This window comes from Pseudomyrmex gracilis, unplaced genomic scaffold (assembly GCF_002006095.1).
Source record: "Pseudomyrmex gracilis isolate BER0280 unplaced genomic scaffold, ASM200609v1 scaffold_153, whole genome shotgun sequence".
NCBI classification, from domain to species: domain Eukaryota; kingdom Metazoa; phylum Arthropoda; class Insecta; order Hymenoptera; family Formicidae; genus Pseudomyrmex; species Pseudomyrmex gracilis.
Window position 1 is genome coordinate 53533 of NW_018020737.1, and position 22397 is coordinate 75929.

The window sequence follows — 22397 nt, forward strand, 5'->3', positions numbered from 1 at the left end:
CTAGCGAGGCGTGTGCTCTTGGGCTCTTGCAAACATTACGGGCGAACACGAGATACCGCGACGTCTCGGGACATTTTTTTTTCTTTTGTTTTTTCTTCTTATTCTCGTGTCGCGCGCACGAGATCGTGATTCATATACATGGATCCGCGGGCGCGAAGAATCGCGCGCAGCCGCGCGTCGCCGACGAGGTGATCGTGAATTTATGATCCGTTCGCCGCCGGATGTCGAGCAACAATGCGGCACATTGTCGCATCAGAAAGCGATCAATCACACGCCGAGATTAATTAATACTTTAATAGCATTATACGGAACTATCGTCGATTCTGATTAACGCCCTTCGCCCGCGAATACGGGCAGCATTGTGCCGCCGCTTTACAAACCTCGCGCGCGAGCAAATTGGGATTTAACCGACTCACCGACTGCATATTAGGATCCTTGTACTCTCTCTCTCTCTCTCTCTCCCTCCCGTTTACCTGGGTGAATTTATAGAATCGAAGAAGAACGAACACGCAGTCTCCTGCTTCTGTAGTACAGAATGATAATTTCGCTTCAGACATTTGCGAAGGTTGCCGAATGTACTCGGTGTTCGAGATAAACGCGCGCAGCTGTATTATTTCTCCGAAAGTTACAGAGAAAAAAAATTTTTCTCAAATTTCTAACATATAATAATAATTAAGTGTGAGTTTTACACAAATTTATTTGACATTAAGTATTATATTAACTTTTTTAACTTAAGTTATTTTTTACTGGAAGAATCATTTAAACAGATTTTCCGACCAATAACGCAAATAAAAGTGATTGATATTAGAGGAATCAAAAACACGTAGCGCGCCGCTCGCCGTAAGTCGGGGATCTTCGGAGACGCTCGGGTCCGTCACATGACACTTTTTCAAATTCGGCAAACTTAACGTCGAGCGGGGATCAGTCTGTAACTTGATCTTTCCGCGTACGCGCTTGTTTTTTTCCCGTCTTAAGTAAATTCCACCTGCAAAGTTCAGGAAGCGATAAATTTTGGAGTGTTAAGTCCACTCGACTCGTGATAACAATCTGTGTTATCCTCGGTGTGTCTAATCGGTATTAGTGTCTATTGTGTTGGTAAAATATCGCTCGCTTCGTCTTTGACATTCGCGCACGTAATTCGCATCGTTAACACTCGATCGACGTGTCCTGCGATTGTTATTCACGACATTTGGATCGTCACGTCAACAACGAAATTGTCAAGCGCTCGTTTCGATGTATTCGATAACAGGCAAGTAACTAGTTGAATGCGCGACACACATACAATGTAATCAATATCCGTCACTTTTCGAGATTACTTCTCAGTCGTGTTATTTGTTTACTATTTTATCAACGTTTCTTGGATCAAAACATCGAAAATATGAACAACGATCATTGTCGCAAGATAGATAATCTTCTTGTTTGTAATAAATAATCACAAATAATGTTGAAAAATGTATTTTTCTCAAGCGAGTTTTGAACGAGAACGAGTTTCGAATCGAAAAGATCGATGAGAGAGGAGCACTTGTCGTACGCACAGATACATCTTTTTTTTTCTCTGTTTACATAACCAACCGCGCTCAAGGATACAAAATAGCTGTCGAAATTTTCGGTTGTGCGTTTCGTGAACACCTTATGTGTTACGTGAATATACATATTCGATGGCACGTTTAATCTTGAACGTATTCGAGGCGGTAGACGGCGGTACACGGCCCCAGGACAAATAGAAACTCGAGCTGGCGACCTCTCTGCATAATGCATAACATAGTCGTCTTCTTCATCGTCGTCGTCGTCGTCGTCGTTGCAAGTCGGTGGTCGACCCGGGACTCTCCCTCCCTTCCACGCGCTTTCCCGTTCCTTCGTTAGCCTTTTATCCTTCCTTCGCTTTCCCTTACTTATTCCAGGTAGTAGTTTTCTTCTACAAGGAGATATGCATATATAAGTTCAGCGCGAAAAGAGGACAAAAGACTTGTTTTCTTTTCGTTTCTCTTCTTTTTCCGCCCTTCTGTAAAAGAATACATGCGTTCAATTTGGAGTAGTACACGTCGTCGTACGTACCATACTGCGCAATACGCGCGGGCGAACCCAATCTTCTCGAAGTAATATATTCTCGTGGAGGTTCTCTGCGAGCGCACACACGACAACGCGATAATAACGCGAATATATATATTCTTTCACGACTATTTGAAATTTTAATTTGAAGCTATTGTCATTCGATCGGAATCTATATATTAAAAAAAAAAAATTCATACGATACTCCGCGGTTGAACAAGTAAAAATACACGTTCTCGCACGTATTTTTGCGTCGTCACGTCTGTAAAAAATGAAAACACGATCGAAAGAAGTTTGTGGTCTCTTACACGTAGGTTCCGATCCAAATAGCGAAGGATCGCAGGTCAAAATATCTTCACGATGTCTTTGTTGTTTTGTAGTTTCTTAAATTATTATTTCCTTACATTTCTTTTCCTAGGACACAGCAGTGTCACGCCACCGGAAAAGAAAAATTTAGACTCTGACACGTTTTTTTGAAATAGTCACAGTCTTGCAATATGGAATATCTTTCGTCTTTTACAGCCATTATTTATTAATTGGGGAATTTAATATATTTAATATTAAATAGTACAAAAAAATATAACTTTTTTGTCGAGAAAATAAAATTTTCTTGTTTTTGAGACATTCTTGTTTTCTTCGAAGAAAAAAAAAACGGATTTGGTTTGAAACTTATTTATTGTTACAAAACTTTTTATAAAACACTTTTTCTTTAAAAATAATGGTGGCATTTAAAATTCTTTGATTTGCAATTACGCGTTATTCAACAGATTTAAATTAAAAAATTTGCGCATGGAATTACGATAAAACGCCGCGAGATATTTTACGTTATTACTTTAATAATGCAATTTCTGTTGTACACAGAGAGATAGATAATTTTATTTGCCGCGGGCTTCTCCGTCCGTTACATAAATCGCTGTTGTGTGGTTACAGGAATGACGATCGGTAGCGGTGATGATGAGGCGTGAAAGTTACCGTTGATTCGTCGGACGTCCTGCTTGGGCCATTTGTTTCCAGGATGAGTGTGTCGCTGCGGATTTTGGCTCTGATCAGCTTAGCCGCGCAAAATGTGGCTTGGCCGCAGGATCCCTTTCCGAGACTGCACATCAAATATCGTGAGTAACATCAAAACGAACGAGAAAATACTCGCTTACTTATGAATCAACTGTACTCACAATCAAGTTAAATAGTTTTTTTTTTTTTTTTTTTTCTAACTTGTACCAACCGCGTTTATTGCTGCATGATAGTATATAAGTTTCGCTTCCGTAACAATGTTAACACTTACGCGTAACACTCGCGTAACATATTTTGATAGTTGGCTACTAGTTCTAATATTTGCCACAAGATAACCTTCGTTTAACTGACGCCTCTACCGCAGCAAATTGAATTGGGAACTATCGTGGAATTAAGTGCAATTTGCCTGCTAATTTATTACTATATCCTCAATTTTAGTGCCGAGCCATTTAGTAGAAATTTGTGGCGAAAGATACAGATACCCTTCGCTTAACGTTAAGTCATTCTCTATCGTAACAAAAAGCGATCGATGAAACGAGAGGATGATTGCATCAAAATTTAACGTTGTTCACGATTCTAACTTTTTTGTATTTTTGTTAATAGATTCCGCAGACGCGGTTATCGCGTAGATTACTTTAATTTACTAAGTCGCGACATTTGTAGTGATCGAAAAATTTGAAGTGATGCAAAAATTAGAAGAGAGACAGACGTAGAAATCGGAAAATGATCGCGTCGGTGCGCGTTTTCATGTCGCCGTCGATAAATGTAATTATCTAAATTTCAATATCGACACCTTCGCTTCGAGGGCTCAATAATGATCCATTACTAAATTTAGCGACGCGACGCCGCAGCGATGGCCTTTTGCGAGACGGAATTTAATAAAATGTAGCCACACTTTCACCGCGCTATTTTATAGATTTATCGAGTTACCGAATTGACGGCACAGCTAGCCTTTCAAGAGAGATATACATAGGCGTTCAATTAAAATTAATCTAATTAATCAGTCGCGGAGCGTCGATACTCTTCGTCGCAATTCACGCCGCGGTCGCAAATTTATCGCGCACTTACGGGTGGTTTTTCATTTCGTTAAAAAAAAAAAAAAAAAAAAGCTTCCGTGTGTATGATGATCCCCTATCGTCACGCCTGTAGACAAACATTTACAAGCGTATTTCTTTGACGAATGTGAATTTTTCTTTAACAAAAAATACATAGACAAATAAAAATTGCTCTCTTCTCGTTTTAAACAATTTCGTTTCATAACATTTTATAACAAATTGATTCAAGAATTTAAGTACTAAAATATTTTTAGCACAAAAAATTAATATAAAGAAAGATGATGACGGATAATTAAATTTTTCCCGCAGAGAAAATTTTACCTCGTACACATATGTCAAAGAAAATATATAATTAAAACAAAAATTTCTCTAAAAAATATACAAAATTTCAAACACGTTAAATACATATACGCTATATATTTCTCAAATTTACGCGCTATGAGATGTTTCTTGATCCAAATTCGCGGCGGTCGCGAAAAATCTAAATTTATTCAAAGCGTCTTCCCCGAGTGCCCGAAAAAAAAATTGGCTAAAGCGAACTCGCGGGAAATAATGTAGATAAGAACGCTATCCACCCGGCGGCGGCAACCGTTTATCACGCGCAATCTCCAACGTGCTGGTTAACCCGTGACTTAATTTTCATTCGTATACACAAAAGAAGAAGAGGTTGAGCAGAAATAAAAAAGAGAAATAAAATAAAAGAATCGTCGTGAGAAACGACGGCGGTAGCGACGGGAAGTGGCGCTCAAAGCATTTGTCGCGAGACGACCCCGCGCCATTCTGTACCTCTTCGAGAGGTCGCATTCTGCGCCGGATTTAGTTGGCGACTTTCATACGTGACTCCCCGGCGGCGTATTCACGCGTTGTCAACGGCTGCCCTGTCGATTCAAAGGCGCTTCCCGCGCGGCTCGTGTGAGAACACCCCTTTTCGACCGCACCTGTGGATTTGCTTGTCTCTCATGAACGCGAACATGCCCCAAAAGCGAGCAGACCGATGAGAGGCTAAACATAGACACGCGGGGTAAGCAAAGGGACGAGCAAGATGTTTCCGTACAGGTATCGAAGGAGAAGCAAGGTGCGAGAAAAAAAACTTTCTACGAAGTGAAAGGATTCTTCTTTTGTATATTTATTTTAGTTTTTTACATGAAAACTATCAATTAATTAGTTATTAATTAATTATGACAGATTTATGGCAAGGTTTTCATGTTTAAAAATATTACATTTGATTTGTTATTAAACGCGAACGCGCGTTATTCAGAAAGCAAAAGAACAAGCGAGAGAAGATAATTTCTCGTGTGGGTGTCGAACAAGCGCGAGATAAAATTAATATCTCTGAGAAGGCGTATTTTTTTTTTTTTTATCGCCGATCGAGGTGAAAGGGTTTTTCCTTTTTTGGCTATTGCAATTTTAATTAATTAATTACGGTCCACGCATTTCTCGTGTTCAAAACGCGTTACGTTTGATTTATACGTCGTATAAGAAATTTTGCAAAAATAATATTTTTAAATCCAGACTGATTTATGACCGTGTACGCATCTGGATATTGTAATGTTTGTTAACGACTCGGCGCTTTGAAGCGAAAAACAAAAGATTTATACGCGTTGCATTTACGATACACACGTCACACATCGCTCTCGTCCGCGTCATTTTATTACCTTACGATAGAACGTGTTAACGATAGAATCTACCTACCCCGCGCCGGGGGGGGGGGGGAGAGTGGAATTTTGACTCTGTCACTCTGAGAGATTTACTCGCGTGAGGTATCGAAAAATTACAAAGGTCGCCGCCGCCGTCGTTTTCGCGTCGCGTCGCGTTCGATCGCAATACGCGCGTCGTCGCTTCTCGTCGTAAACAAAGATACAATCGATAATTTCCGGGGAAATCGGGGATGACGGCTTTTCGGAAGTTCAGCCGACCGGAAGAGAGAGGATCACACGCTGCGGCGGCGACGAGACATCGGCCAGGCGTGCGGGGGTTAACGACCGTTGGAAATCCACCACCGTCGGCCGGTGATGGTGGTGGAGATCCGCCTCGGAGCTTTTGACGCGAATCAAATATTGGCGTGTGTCCTGTCGATCGGCGGCCCGCGCGCACGCCATCGGTGCCGCGCGGCCCGCTTTGGTAAATCCTATTGAGTATTCAATTACGGTGGAAACGCGCGCGCGGGGAAACGAGAGAGGAATATATACGTACCTGTACGTACGTACGTACATACGTACGGTCGCTCGAGATGAAATTGAACGCTCGCTCGACGTGTGTATAACAGCGAACGTCACAAATGTCAGAATATCCTAAGGAATTTATTGAAGCGTCGCGCATACCGCGCCGCGAGAGAGAGATCTATGGTCGCGTCTCGAATTCTTCTTTCGATAATTGATTTTTGGCTTGAAATCGATGACTTTCCGTTACGTTTCCGAATAGTTTCCGAGAGCGTCACAACACGTTGTTATTACCTCGCATGTCGAAGTGTTGAGTAATATCTCCGCGGTGTTAATGTAGGTTAGTCCATTCGCGCTGCGTCGCCACGACGACGACGTATAGGAAGCCATACACACTCGACTCTCGGCAAGAGTAAGCTCGTTAGGGCACGAGGAAGAAACTTTGTTAAGCTCGGAGAGACCCGCGTCACTACGGGTATACAGTCCGAGTGCAATGTGTGTGTGTGTTCTCTGCGTGCTCTTTCTCTCTCTCTCTGTCTCTCTTTTCTCTTTCTCTCCCTTTCTCTCTCTATATCGAGTTCGCGCGCACCAAGAAAGCTGCATCAGCTGCGGGCGCAATCGGCAGTTCGCTCTCTCTCTGACTGCACACTCTTGATCAAACCCTCCCCGAACGAAGCTTGAATTATTCTTCCGGCGTTTGCAGGGTGCTGGTTATAGAGCGACGTCGAATATTCCGGCATCGACTTGGAACTTCGCTAAGTAGCGTAAATGTACCGTAAACGATAGCCCGATATAACGCATTCTCTCGTCGGACATGCCGACGGCGATTCGCCACCGACTGTTAATGCAATTCGATTCCAGAAGAAGGGAGAGAACGAGAGATCACACGAGTGCCCATCGAATTTATTTCTGTTGAATTGGGCTAAATCGTTTGGTTAAATTAGCAGCGGAAATGTAAATTTTTATTATCTCCGCCGCGTCACACGACGACATTTTTTTTTTTTTTTGTCATCGCATCGAATTCATTTCCGTGAACGGTAATGGCTTCTAAAATTTTTACTAAATTGAATTGCGCTTTGCCTTGTGTGCTCGATTTTTTTTCTTTTTTTTTTTTTTTGCGTAACATGATGATGAACAAATTTCTCTTACGTTCGCTTTAATTTCGCGCCCCCGATCCAATATTGCACGACGAGCGTTTCATTCAACCGATTTCTCGCATACAGAGTCTCGCTCGATTTCGCGACACATATTTCTGCATAACAAACAACATAGAGATTTCCAGGCGCGCATTTCTGATCTCGCCAGCTTTAAACTTTGATGAGATCGAAAACTAATCGTAGGTTCCGCGGCGGCGGCGGTGGTTCAGATTATATCATATGTAATTATGAAGTTGATTTAGGTCCGGAAGCGATACCGGGGGGAAACTGCGTCTGTAACTAGCGGGGTAACTTAATTCTGCATTAGAGGGTGGTTCTCTCCCCCCCTCCCCCATTTAACGGGCGCAATGCGGTACCCTTAAAGACATATCTCAGAGAGAGATTTGCATTCACGTAAATACCCTTTAGTAAGCGCGCTCGGAAGTAAACGGGGTAACTTTCCACGGGGGCTCAAACGCGAAGCTATTCTATTCCCGCGTTTTGATATATGTATACCCCTTGGAACGTGTGTCTGAACAACGCCGTTCGACAAATACCGCCGTGTGCAGTCTGTGTGCTCGCTGACCGTCTCAAGGAAAATATTTCTCTTGTGAGTAGAGCTCTCTGTGTACAAATTTTACATCGCGCACGAACGGCTATAATAACCAGCTGAGACAAATAGACGCGACGAGACGCGAGAGAATTAAATCTTTCTCTCTCTCTCTCTCTTTTACAAACACACACACACACACACACACACACTCTGTCGCTTCTTGCGCTGCGAATTGAAGGGCGAAACTATCTTTTAACGTAATTATCGTATACGCGGAGATCGTAAAGTAAATCGGCAAACTTTCCAGACGTATTTGGTCGTCGGAAAACAGGAGTTAATTTTCTACGGATAAAAATCGAAGGACTAATATATATCTCTTATTGCCGCGCGCGATCTAAAATAAAATAGATTTTTTTTTCTTTCTTCAAAAATAGATTTTTGCTGCGCGGAGAAGATTAAAGCAAAGATAAGAGTATTTGTGAAAATTAACCCATGTCACAAAAGAAATTGCGAAAAAAGTGCGTTTATTCTCGCAAAGATGGAGCATTACGCTTCGAAATTGCTTTCTGCTTGAATCTCGGCTGAATAAATAATTTATTTCGAAACGTGACAAAAAAAAAACACGTACGCGAAAAAAAAGACAAATTTTTATCTTCACTGAGAAACCTCGGCGCGCACGGTATTTAATTTTGAAATTTAATTTGATTAATAAGCATCGCAAATTAAACTGTTTTTAGTGAAATATACTCTTTCAAACTGCAAACAGCCAAGGAAACCTTGCCTTTGACTTGATTTCAAATGGACCCAACTTCAACGTGAACTCAATTTAGAAACTTAAGTAGCATGATGGAAATGTTGAAGATGAGAAAGATACGACAAACAACGGCATTCTGTTAAATATTTGTAAAGAAAAAAGTTAGTTCGCGTATTTATCAATGAATCTCTTCAGATATAATATAAAGCGAAACGCGATACTCCCCGAGATACTTTGAGGCAATGCCGGCTGGTATAAACACGCAAAATTATTATTATGATATTTATCACACTCTGGTATCAGTGGAAACAAAAAAGCGTTTCGCCAGCTCGTGAATAATTGAATAAACAATTTTTTGAGATTGATACAAATTTAGTTTTCTACCGGAAAAAGCGTGTGTAAATAATCACTAATTAATTCTATCAATCTTCATTGTTGTCACTTTTATCTTGACACTGATTGGACGTTTCTCGAATGTGTTTCTCGATTCATGTCATATGAATCAAGAGACACGGCACTTGTCTCGCGCCGTTTGAACGCAACTTTGTTGCGCGTGTCTTTAAAAACGTAACTAAAATAAAGTCACATGACAGTGAGAAGAGGAAAAACAACACGTGACTGTAGTCACGTTTTTAATAACGCGTGATTAAAGTACAGTCACGTGTTGCTTTTCCACTTCTCCCTTTCACGTGACTTTAGTCACACTTTTGAAGACTTTAGTCACGTGTTGTTTTTCCACTCTTCCATCTCACTATTTTTTTATTTTGATTTTTATGCGTTATTTCTGCGACATCTCTAATTTGTATTATATGGTTTATAAGACGTATATAGAAGCCGTCATCGCAGTGACAGATTGTGTTCATTGACACTACACGTTAAAATAAAAACAATAGTAGCGCGCGCTTGTGTTGTGCTAAGTCTAAATAAAAAATGTAAGTTTTCTTTTTCAAAAATCGCAACATTTGTTTCAAAAATATAAAATAATAGAATATTAAAAATGAATTATTCAAAAATATCGCAATTGCAGATTTTTGTGAAATAAATAAATAAATTTGATTTTAATCGACTGAAATAAATAATATAAAATAATTTTAGAATAATCGGAATAATTTCGAACGCCATCACGAATTAGTTAATTTTAGAATTTTCCGAAAGAGACGTGAGAAAGAGATCGATTTAAAACGTTGCGTAAAAAAAAAAACCGTTTACACAAACGTCGAGAAGGACAGAACACAACAAAACCGAGCATTATTCTAATTAGAGACTCGGACATTCAACCGTGCAATGAATAAATTGCGACGGTCGATGGCCGGTGTACGTTTAGGGTATTTTCCCGTGGCGGACACACAACCACCGCGTTACGCTACCTCGCCATGAGATCGTTCGAGTGGATTCTCGTTCGTTGAGCCAATAGTCCTGCGGCTGACGAGCGATTTCAACGGCGCGAGAACTTGGTGTATATCTATATGTGTCTATGTGTATGTGTGTGTGCATGTGTGTAGTAAAAGAAGGAAGGGAAGAATGCTTTCGAGGTGATTGATCGTCTCGCGAGGACGACGCCCCTTTCGTCCTCGCGCGACCGACGTTCATCCGACCGATCGCTACGCCGCACTGCACCGCACGATATCGCGCCCCGGCTTCCACGTTTCCCGTCAATTGGCGATTCGCGCCACCCGCGTGGAATACATGCCTGTGTAATGTCCGACCGATTAGCGTATCGGAAGAAAAATTGGAGTGGTTCGCGCGACGCGCCCCACCTCCAACGGGAGATAATTGAATTCGGCCGCGCCACTCGCTCCCGCGCGTGTTATAAATATTCATTAGCGATTTAACAGAACGTACTCAAGATAAGATATCGATTCCGGAATTGATCGGGCGGTCCGCCCAAAGTTTGACGACTTATTTTATTATCACTGTGTACTCAACATGCCGGAATTAATATCCATCATATTTTTATTTGGAGTATATATTTGTTCAAATTAATTTTTTGTATCGGATTTTATTTTAAAGACAATTTGATTAGATGTTTTATCTCAATTATTTTTATAACACTTTTTATTTCATTTTATTTCAAATATCTTGCTGACAGAATTATGTCTTTCAGCCGGACGGTTTTGTTAAAATTATCATCGGATAATAAAATGGATTGCATAAAAAATAACGATAAATTCTGAAAATGTCTATAAACACGTATTGTAACAAGCATCTGTTGTCATTTTATAAACGTCATTTTCACTTTTATGATTTGTTTATAAATCATGAAAATCTTTCTTTGCGAACTTTCAAATTAAATTTATTGCCGTATGTTTGATATTAAAAGTCGTGCAAGAAAATACATAGAAATATACTTTTTTTTATGAACATTTCTTTGTTCGCTAAATTATTTATTATCCGAACACATTGTTGTTCGAGCAAGCTGCACGCTGATGATTCCGCATCGCGGTTGCGAACCAGGTTGTCTGGTTACGTATTCCTATATGAAGATCGTAATTAATAACAGCTGGCTATATTTAGTGCCGCATCTGACATTCGCAGTTCGGCGGTCGATAGAGTTGAGAGATTGCGCATAGTGATATAAGGCGAGAGACATACATCAGGAATACAAATTGAGCCGCGATGCGGAGAAAGTACGCACATTTGCGGGAGGAAGCACGCTTTCGAGCGCCATAAGAGAAGGTGAAATTAGCGATTCGATAGTTTTTTATGACGCGTTAAGCGCGAGTTTCTAATAAGTTTTTTTTTTTTTAACACACACACTCCTGTCGTTTCCTCAAAGAGAATGTCACTGACCGCGGTCTCACCGTAAAATTTTAAATGTTCGATAATTTTCTCGCAGAGTTATTATTTAACGCGTTCTCTCTCTCTCTCTCTCTCTCTCTCTCTCTCTCTCTCTCTCTCTCTCGCGTTATTTGATACAATTCTTTGCGGAAATTTTCAAACACAAGATCACTGAAATAGGCCACAAATGGCTGGCTTTTTATCGAGGAAAAAAATCGCAATCCAGAAAGCGCGTTACATCTTTGATCAAATCCGAGACGGCAAAAAAAGATTTATATAAAAGGAGACGTCTTAGTCGAACTGGCTTAGCTGCCACAAGCCGTGTTGCGCATCGTTTATCGAAGTATTCGCTTCGGATATCAATATCAGGTATGCAGGTGCGGAATCCGTCGTTCGTTCCGCGAAGCCGTGTCGTAAGCAAAGCGCGCGGATACATAACGTTTGGATTGTTGCGGTCGTTGCACGTTCGTATGAATCCCGTGCAGTTACGAGCGAGAGGACGCGAAGGCCGACCTGCAGATACATATCTGAAATAAGCCGGATAAACGAGACACGTCGTAGTACAGACGACGTTGTCGTCCCGCGCTAGTACGTCGACCTGTTAATTCGCAACGCGTTTGCATCGCGATGAAAATTGCTTTGCGAAAGAGAGAGAGAGAGAGAGAGAAAGAGAAAGAGCGGTCAAATAGCAAGTTTTTCAGCGCATATAAAACAAATGCTAACTATCGATAAGCATTTAAGCTGCAATAAATCCGGCACCGATCGGTATATATCGCGCGGACATTTCATTCGATAGAGAAGGGGGAGGCAGTTCGAACGCAGATAGTCCGCGAATACCCGGAATATTTGCGTGTATGGTGTATATTCTGCTGTTAATCCCGCGTGTCGCCAAGCGAGATGGAGGTAACGTCGGTAATTACTCTGTTTTGTGCTTGTCCCACCCACGCACAATCTCTCGCTCGTAATAGAATTTTACAAATGAGGAGATAATTGACAATTACATAATTCACCGATCTAAAGTGAGACGACATTTTTTTTTTATTCGTAAATTTCGTGAGCAGTTTCGAATTTCGTCAACATTTTTTAATACCACGTATTGATAAAACTGTCTATTAGTGAAATAATAGAAGTTAACAAAAAATGGTATATCTCGATCGCCGCTTTATTGCAAAAATTCAATTTTTATTGTAGATAATTAATTTGACCGTCGGAACTACCTTTTTTTTTTTTTTCAGAATTCTATCTTCAAAACTACACAAATAATGAACAAATATAGATCCGTAACCAGATTTTCTGCATTCGATTTGACACGAAAAACAATTGTAGACAAATAAATGCGATGAAAAAGTTTCAATTTTTTCCCGAGGTTTTTTTTTACACAAAGATAACGAGCGAATGTGGAACTATAATTAATCAGATCTCGTGATTTTTCCATTTTGTTTTCTATGTGATACGTGAAAAAATTCGACGTCGGCGCTCTGAAACGTTTAATTCGCGTCGCCGTCACATAAACATTCGATATTCGAAAAGAGACGAAGCCGAGGTGCGCGACGCGGCGTACAAGCGTAGCATCGACGTGGAGGAAAATGTGTGCAAGTGTGTGTGGAAAATTGCAGATGCTGCACGCGCGGCGCGGTGCCGTACTTGCAAACGACGCGGTGTAGCCGCGGGACACCGCTTTTCCGAGATACACCCAATATGAAATAAAAGAGATAAACGGAGCGAGCGGAGCGCGGCCGGCCACGACACACACACATACATACGCGAAAAAACACGCGCGCGCTCGTTTATGTGTGTGTGTGTGTGTCTACGCGGACATTAGGCGGGTCGGACTTTTTTCAAAAACACACACGCGCGCCGATAACAAGCGATACCCGCGAGAGTACGAATTTTCCAGATTGTATAAACGTTTCGCGTGCGCTATTAGATTCGTCTGGTCTGAATTTCAAACCCCTCGAAAGAAAAATGCGCAGCGCAATACAGTGAACGACGATGGGGAGAGACACGAGGTGAAAGAACTGATTTATCTCCCATCTGCGTGCGTATATCGTGTCGCGTCGTTGTCTAGGTCAGGGCTGTCGAGAGTAGACGAAATGTGAACGAATCCGTTCCGTTCGCCGGTTTTTCGTCGGCGTGCGAAATTGTCGCGCGCGAAAATTTCGTGTCCCTCCGCGTCGTTGAATTTTAACTCGATGCCCGGTGTGTGATCTACGGTTCCCTGGAAACCGACCGATAGCCGTTTCATGAGTTATGGCTTGCCGCCGCACGCTGATGCTGCAAAATACCGCGTATACACGTCGTCGAGTGTATGTATGTGTACATACAAATTTGTATATAGTATATATATATATATATATATATATATATATATTGTATTATTTACGCGCGCGCACATACATATTCACACACACACAGACACAATTAATAACATCTCCATCTTTTTATTATTTCGCGAGTTTATTAAAATACGCTCGAACATTGTTGTTAGACAAATACGACGCGCGCGTTACAAACAAGTTGATTAAAATAAAATATATATTTTATTTATAACGTTTTACTTTGCGCGAGAGTATTTATTACGAAATAATAACGCAACTTCGACGAATGGCAATTTTCATAATGTCAGAAAAATAAAATTGATGCAAAATGAAATTGTAAACATTAACGAGCCAATAATATAGCGCATGTTCTGTAAATGGGTTTTGAAAATGATAAACATGTATGCGCACTAATTGATACGATATAATAAAATAAAATATCGCGATAATTACGCGCGCTTGTGTGTCTGTGTGTGTTTGTGTTTGTGTTTGTGTTTATATATACGTGATCATTATCTTTTCTTCGCTCGTCGAGATAAATGAACGTTAAATAATCGGGCGGAAATTTTCATTGATATATGAAAAACTTGTCATCGCGTGATCATTAATTTCCGAGTGTTTATCGCCGCCGCCGCTCTTTGTGTAAGCCCCATAAATAAATGTTAATATGGCTTTTAAATTTAATAAAAGATTCGAACGGGATAAAAGGAATATACGGAGGTGGCTGTGAACGATAGATAGCGGCCGTCGCACGAAAATTGGAACACATTGGGGAGCTAAAAATATACAGAGAATCTGTGTACGTATGCTAAACACACATCGCGGGATTTTTCACGGGTTTCATAGAAAATATATATATAAACTCGCGTCCGCAGAATATATATATACACGTATATGTCAAAAAATATAGATTAATATAAAAAATATAGAAAAATATTAGATATTTTTGTAAAGTGATTTTTTTTTTTTTTGAAACGCGAGAGGCACTTGTGCGCGCGCGCGCTCTCGTAGAAATCGCCGCGTCGGACTGACCATCCGGACCGGATACGACAACGAGCATAATGGTCGGCGACAATAAGTGGATATTAGGCTTTCTGGGGCAGAATGCTTTTCAGTGTAATTTATGATTTTCACCGTCGGGATGAAGTACCGTCGCTCCCTGTTTCGAACCAGATTTTGGAGTATTGCCCAGTAGTTTAGTAATTAACACACGGTTCAAGTGAGACGCGACACACATGAAAATGTCTGTAATTTAAAGACAACAGTCAGGGTTTTTGTTTGTTCGTAGTGTTTCTTTGTTTTTATTTTAAAACGTTTTAAAACTCTCAGCTCTCTTTTAAGATACAATTGTGAGATATTTCCTGGCAACGTCTAAAAGCAAAACTACTATTGGGTTTGGTCTGTTCTCTCACAAATTTCTTTACAAATTCCTTGCGCGATGTTCGGCGTCCACCGTGGGATTGACCGTGTAGCGTAAAGTAAATAAAACAACTCCATGCTTGAAAAATATATTTTTGCGAATATCGTTGTTTCCGCTATATAACTATTGTCATGTGTGTGTACACTTGGGGTTCGAGTTACATCGCTGTTTGCGATATTCTCGATACTGTTTTTTTTTTTTATTTTTTTACAAAGAAAACGACGTTTTACGGTGCGCGCACGCGGCGATTTTTGCGGTAATTTGAAGCAAAAATTGAAATAGACGGATATATATAAGCCCAGAAGAGAAACATATAATCTCAAACGATTCGATTAAAAAACATCTTTGTTAGTTTTTAAAAGCTGCTGCTTTTGAAACTAACACACACCGTTGTTTAAATACGAAGTGAAGTATTAATCTTGTTTTCTTGACAATCGTAATGTATTTATCTATGTTTACAGTCTTGTATTTGATATGTCAATTATATAAACCATTACATCATATTTGCATTGCAAATGTGAAATGTTTTTTATATAAGTAAATGTGTATCATACATATATAACTTATATTTCGCACATATACAAACATTCGGAAATATAAAATATATTGCAAGTTATTTTTTTTTATAACTTTTAACCGCGCCAGCGCTTAGGTCAATTTTATTTTGTAATTATTCGAGTGCGCGCGCAAATAATATATGCAGCGGATAAATTACGTAGTCCCTTTTTCAGAGAGTTTGCGATTTTCTGCACACGTTTTCGAATTTTCGCGAAGTGCTGAAATACTCGGTTTCTCCGTGAGTCGAGAGATCTTCAGTTTGCGGCGCAGTCTGCATTTCGCTTCCACGACTCGTTTGCATTTTCGGTGGGGAGCACGCGCGCAATATTAAAATTATACTCATGTTAGAGAAGTGGCGGCAGCGGCGACCGCTAAGAATTCAAAGCGAAAAAGCACAAAGCGGCCCATTTGTGTTCAGCTCATATTCTCCGGTGTGTGTCTCCGCAATCTCTCTCGCGCGCAAAGAAGCAGAGGCTTTTTTCGATAGAGAGATATATGGGGCTCGCACTTCGGGCTTTTAACTCTGCAAAAGTGTATACGCGAGATAAGTACTGTTACGTTTCGAGTAACGTCTCGCTTTTTGATAACAAATATTTTACATATTCGCGAAGCACTTAGCCACTGTAAACCGCAGTAAACAACATTATTTCCATATAGATTCAACGATCAGTCGCAGTCTAGATCAATAGCAGAGTTTTATTACAAAAATACCGCGGAGATAATGTTTTTTTTTTTTAAATATCTATACGCGTTTCAAGAAAATATTTAAAATTTTTTAAATTCTGCGATATATATTTTTAGAATATATTTATTTTCTTTCTTTGTCAATCAACGTCAAAAATTCTCGATAACGTTCGCTAAATATGCGTACGCATAAAATTCCAATAAAAATTCTATCAAATTTCCCTCGGGAGCTCACTCGAGATTAATCGGAGCAATATACGATTTCCCTTATTTTCTTCCGCCAAAAATTCACTCTTTGCCGGAAGCTTTCTATTATTCCTCATTTGAAAATCAGAATCTCGACGTTTTTCTCTCGACATCGTCGCCGTCGTCGCCGTCGTCGTCGTCGTCGTCGTTGTCGTCAAAACGCTCCTCTTAAATTGCCCGAAGAAGTCTGTCAGTGGAAAATAATGCGGTAGAAGTGGGACATCTGCGCGCGAAGTACCTTTTACGTGATATCCGATCAGAAAAATCAGGTGACTTGGGAGAACGGTCGCGCGACGACGCGACATTGCGGATATTTTTTGGGAGTTGGTTCGTAACGTCGCTCTCTCTCCCGTCGTCGGAGAGAACGGCAAATGCGGGTCGTGTTCCTAACGAGCTTACTTACATTTGGAAGTCGGTGTGCGCATCGAGAGCGGTGTCGGGCGTAGTCTCCGCCTGTTACTATCGCAACGACGACAACGAGTGTAATCGCGTACCGTGACGAGGCCAACGAGTAGTGTGGCACCTTTGCCTTCCTACGTCGCTTTCTCTCTCTCTCTCTCTTTCTCTTTCTCTCTCTATTCCTCTCCGCAAAGCAGTTTCCCATATTACACGTGCGTCTACTTCCCGTTTTTCGCCCGACCTGGGATGGTAATTACGAGGGCGCAGTTGGCTGGTAACGTGCACCGGCGCGGCGCCCCCGTGAGAGCGACCGACTCCTTCGAACTCGCAGAGATCTCTCGCATAATATACATATATGTAAGATAATATCCGCAGAATCGACGCACATATACGCGATATGTGCCGGTGTGCCCGGTTTAATATTGCAGAAGCGCGTGTCCCCCGTGATATAAGCCCCGCCACCACACAGTCTGGAGGTTCAACTTCCTCTTCGAAAAAAAACTTGACACTTTTCACTGGTATTTTACTTTGCTCGCGATGTTTCCGCATTTTTCCCGATGAAAGTCTTATTAATGGCCGGTGGAAGCTCTCGCAAGCACACGGAACTCAGGTGGGTTAAAGTACGTGTATAAAAGCGGAACATTGAGGCTTTGAACAAACGGTCGGCGCGCGCGAATTGCAGGTGCACTTCGCGCACCGGCCTCTTAATCTTTTTTGTAAACCTCGCTTTTAGCTTTTAGCGTGGCGTATAAGAGCGGGGCGCGCAAACGCCGCTGAATGCCGGCGTATCCGAATGCTTTTATCGCGGGACATCGAGAAAAGACGGAGTATCATTAGTAACCCAATACACACCCGACGAGAATGGCAATACATAGGATTTTGAAGAGGAGCTATTTTTTCTCTCTCGTCTTCTTTTTTTTTTCTCCGTATTTTTACAATTGCATTATTTACTTTACTTCACGGAGATTAACTTCACTTCAAAATACCTAAAGCATTGTTTTTTTTTTATTTTTTTTTTTTTTATTTTAATGCTGTTAACCTAAAAATTGCGAGATTAAAAATATTTCTCACGCCATCTTTCTCGCATCGATCCTCTTTCGTTGTATTTATTTTTACGATTCTATATTTGCTCTTTTATTTCGGGGAATTACTTTCGCGAGGAGATCCAAAAAGAAAGCCGTCTTTTACCGCTGTTTAAATTTTAAGTTACCATGATTAGAAATAACTTTTCGCACGTCCGTCCACCATTTTGCACCATTTCCTCGTTCGATTTACGAGCGTCTTCAAGTATATACACATTATATCGGAAATTTCTCTCTCTAATGGACCGGGACGGAAAAAGATAACCGGGTGTTCTTGCCGGTCGAGTGAGGTATATTCTCATATTTCGTTTCGGCGTGCGAATGCGAGCGCGGCGGGGAAGCCTCGGAGTTTACGAGCCGAGCGCGCGGAGGAGGAGGAGGAGCGGTTTCGCCGTTTCGCGTCACTTTCGTCGGCGCCGAGACTTTACGATCCCCCGTCGTATTTATACGATCGTTGGTTTATACACGTGGAAACTTCTTACTTACGCAGCGTACGTACATACGGCGCGTGAGAAGAAGCTCGAGAGGCGGCCGCGACGTGGAGTGGAATGAAATGGAATAACAGGATGGCGAGAGAGAGGGGAGGGCGAGAGAACGGAGAAGGAGAGGAAAGAAAGGTGAGAAAGGAACGAGGAAGAGAGAAGAGCGCAAGGGGGAAAAAAGGAGCTGTGTGTACGGAAGAGGGTTGGAGGACTCGAGTGCCCGTGTGCTGACGTCGAAACGCGGCCGAGTATCGATTGTCCTATCCGCTCTACGACGTGTCGACGTTTCCTTCTCTTCCTCGTCGCCTTTTGAGCCTCAGACGACGGCGGCGCCTCTTTCCACGTGACCGGTTTAATTTCGATCACTTCGCCCCGTTCTTACACAGCGAGGGTTCCACCTTTCACTCCGTGTTACAGATTTCGTTCGCGAAATCGCGCAAAGTGTATGCTGCATCTGCCCCAGATGAGAAATAACGTTATCTCTTGTACCGTCTTAATTAGCGGGTACGGTTTTTCCATCGGACAATCATAATTGCAATCGCACATAATTAATCTAAGCGCGCGGTAGATACTTGAAATGTAAAAGATGCAAAACGTAATTATGTCGTATATTGTAGAAAAAAAGAAACAAATTGGTGAAACAAAGTTTCTTTGCGCGAGAAATCGTCGCGGTCCAAGTTGCAAGAAGTATTTCCTTCTCGACAAAATATATCGATAAAGAGTATACGTGCGCATACATATATGTATGTGTATATATATATATATATATATATATATACATATATACATACACATACATCGAGGAGACATACATATACATGTCGGCGGAATAAACGAATGAACGGAACTCCGGAGAGTTCACTGTTTTCTCTGCCGTGTTTCCCGCCGCGGACAAAATGGAAAGAGGTCTGAGGCGGGACAAAGTTAAATACGCTTGGGAATGTAATCTCACGGTAAGAGCGCGAGAGGAAACGGGAATATAAGAGGATAGCGGAAAGGCGCGGGGGGGGGGGGGGTGGTAGCTTTTTTCGCGATAATAGCGTAATAATCGAAACGAAATACCGGCGGGATATTGCGCGGAATTTAATGAGGAAGATCATTTTCATAGGCGAGGGGCGCGAAGAAAAAAAGAGAAGAAGAAGAAGAAGAGAGAGAAAAAAAAAAAGAAAAACGGAAAAGCGGGGTAGATATCAGCGGGCGTAATCAGAGGTATTGTTCTCGCGGGAAGACAACTGTTGTTTATGGAAAACGTTACCGGCAATTGCCGTGATGAAGACACACGCGGGACGAGGGATGGAGGGGGCGGGGAGGGGATGGCGGAAGATCAAAACACGAGCTGAACAAACCGGGCGCCATCACTGGCTGGAGGAATAAATTTCACGGAGGAGGAAAAAATGAAATAAAGAAGGCGAGAGAGAGGCAACCGCGAGGGGCGGCTGAACTTTTAATGCGAATCAACGGATCGCGGCCGCGAACTTTCACGCGCCAACTATCACGGAAATGAAAACGCTCGGACTAGAAACAAATTTTTGATAAATCGCCGCGAAACGACGCCACTTTGCACCCGTCGGAACGGGGAGAACATTATTTTTTGCATCTCTTTTTGGTGTATATACTTTTTTTTTTCTTTTTCTTCTCCGCGCGAGAACCACTTTCTTCACTCCCTCGCACCCCTCATCCCTCCGCTCTTCCGGAGGAATATCTACCGAATGCAATTTAATATTATCCGCGCGCGCGCGCGCGTACATACTGCCGGTACAGTACCGTATGCGTGCGTGTATACCGTGTCCTGGCAGGCAGACTTCGCTTTGCATACCGCCAACTCGTCCGCATTCATTTACACTAATGCACCACAATTTGCGTTGCATTTGTCGCGGTGCGCAGCGTAACGCGGTACGACGAATGTGCGGTCTGTCTTTTATCTCCGTACGGGCGCGCGCGTTAGCCTAGTACGTATGTACGTTTGCGCGCACACACGATGGTAATCGCATCCAGCGTATACTGAGTGGCCGGGTAAGTCGTGACAGAGGGTGATTCTCCCGGTGGAATAAACTTTTACGACCGGTTGCGCGCAGTTTTCGAGAAAAAATGACTCGGGGATACGCGGAAAGAAGAGAACGCGAGCTTGAATCAATAAAATCGTGATAACGTCGTTAACACAGTTCGAATCGCGCGAGATGCACTTTACACCAATTAATAAACACAAAACTATTTCCATACTCGGAATTTGTTTCCGAAATCCATGCAGCTGATTGAAATTGTTTACATATATTTGCATATATTTTTGCATTAGTTTTTTTTTTCGTTCGAAACGTCGATGTTTCTAGACGCACCCTATACATCCGCGCTGTTCGTCTCGCTGATGGCATAGACGAGCGATGGCAACGTCAGAGGCGAGCCGGAAATTGCTATAGCGGCGGAAGACGAATCCGTCGAATCGGGGACAAGCGCGCTTGTTTTCCCGTCTGCAAAACGCTAAACCGATCTCCGCGACCACCGCGCGACGCGCGGCTCGGCTCTCTCAACGCGCAAATCGAGAGTTACATCGCGCCGGACGCGTCGACATCGAAAGCTCAATCCGGTTTATCCGGTTGCCGGATCATGAAGTCGATGAGATAGAATCGGTACCGAGGAAAAAGTGCCCGGGCAATTTCCGTTAACCCCCTTAAGCCGACTATTATCCACACGCTTGATGACTATATAATTGCCAATATTGATAGCGCATTCGTCGGTGTACGTAACGTCGGAAGCGTATTTAAGCGACCATCAGAGACGTAATGTCGATGTTTCACCGTGTATATATATCGCCGATGATACGCGATCCAGAGCGAGATATGCGATAACCGCAAAAATACATACGAGAGCAAAAAATTGACTATTTAGTTTTAAATAGAGAAAAATGAAAATCCATTACGCGGAAGTTGAATAGGTCGTTGTTTTCCTCTCTCCTGTGTGTATAGAAGTTAATTTTGAATCGAGTTTTAAGACACAATCGCACGCGAAAAAAAATAAAAAACAGCACGTGGTGTATAAAAATGACGATACCAAATAATTAATCTGTCAATCAAAATTGGCATCCGTATTTCTGCACCCGAGGCAAGTGTCACGTTCGTTTTAAACCCGTTGCATAAAACTGTGTGTTTCAAGAAATAGAAAGATCTGTTTTTTTTATTTTTTTTTATTTCAATCCCTTCGTGTCTCCCGAAGAATATCTGATTGATTTGCGTCAGCGGCAGAAAATTTAAATCTATTTTTAAGATAAGTGAAAATTAGTATTAGCACGTTATTAAAAATTAATGAGATTGAAGATACATTCACACGCGCGCGCGCTTGCGAAATTAAGTAATTGTACCACGCGAACACAGTTTTTATTTTTTTTTTTTTTTTTTTTATCGATTGCAGCTTTCGCGACAAGAACTATTGTAACGTTATACATTTTAATATTTCATACACAACGTCAAACACCATTAATCTTATGCAGATATCGGTAAACGCTTCCGTCCAGAATGTTGCTTTCTTGGAGATATGACCTCTCGCGCAAGAAAATCCATTTTTCTTGCAAAGCCTTCGCCCAGAGTAAATAAATTCATCATACGTGTCTTACATCGGAAGAATTCGCCGGCTTTGATTTTTCACGCTAATTTCGCAACAACGACGCCGTTCGGCGGTGGCGGCGAGCAAAGCAATTTCTCAAATTTTGCATTCGGAGCGCT

At 41.7% G+C, this 22397-nt stretch overlaps 1 protein-coding gene across 1 annotated transcript in view; it reads left to right on the forward strand.

The window, feature by feature from the left end:
* The window catches only part of LOC109857270 (semaphorin-1A-like), a 193181-nt gene that overhangs the window by 35065 nt on the left and 135719 nt on the right, over window positions 1–22397 (forward strand). Inside the window, exon 2 of the mRNA XM_020433431.1 lies at window positions 2980–3161. Within this exon, the coding sequence (XP_020289020.1) occupies window positions 3065–3161 (97 nt within the window). The 5' untranslated portion in view covers window positions 2980–3064. The remainder of the gene's footprint in view (window positions 1–2979; window positions 3162–22397) is intronic.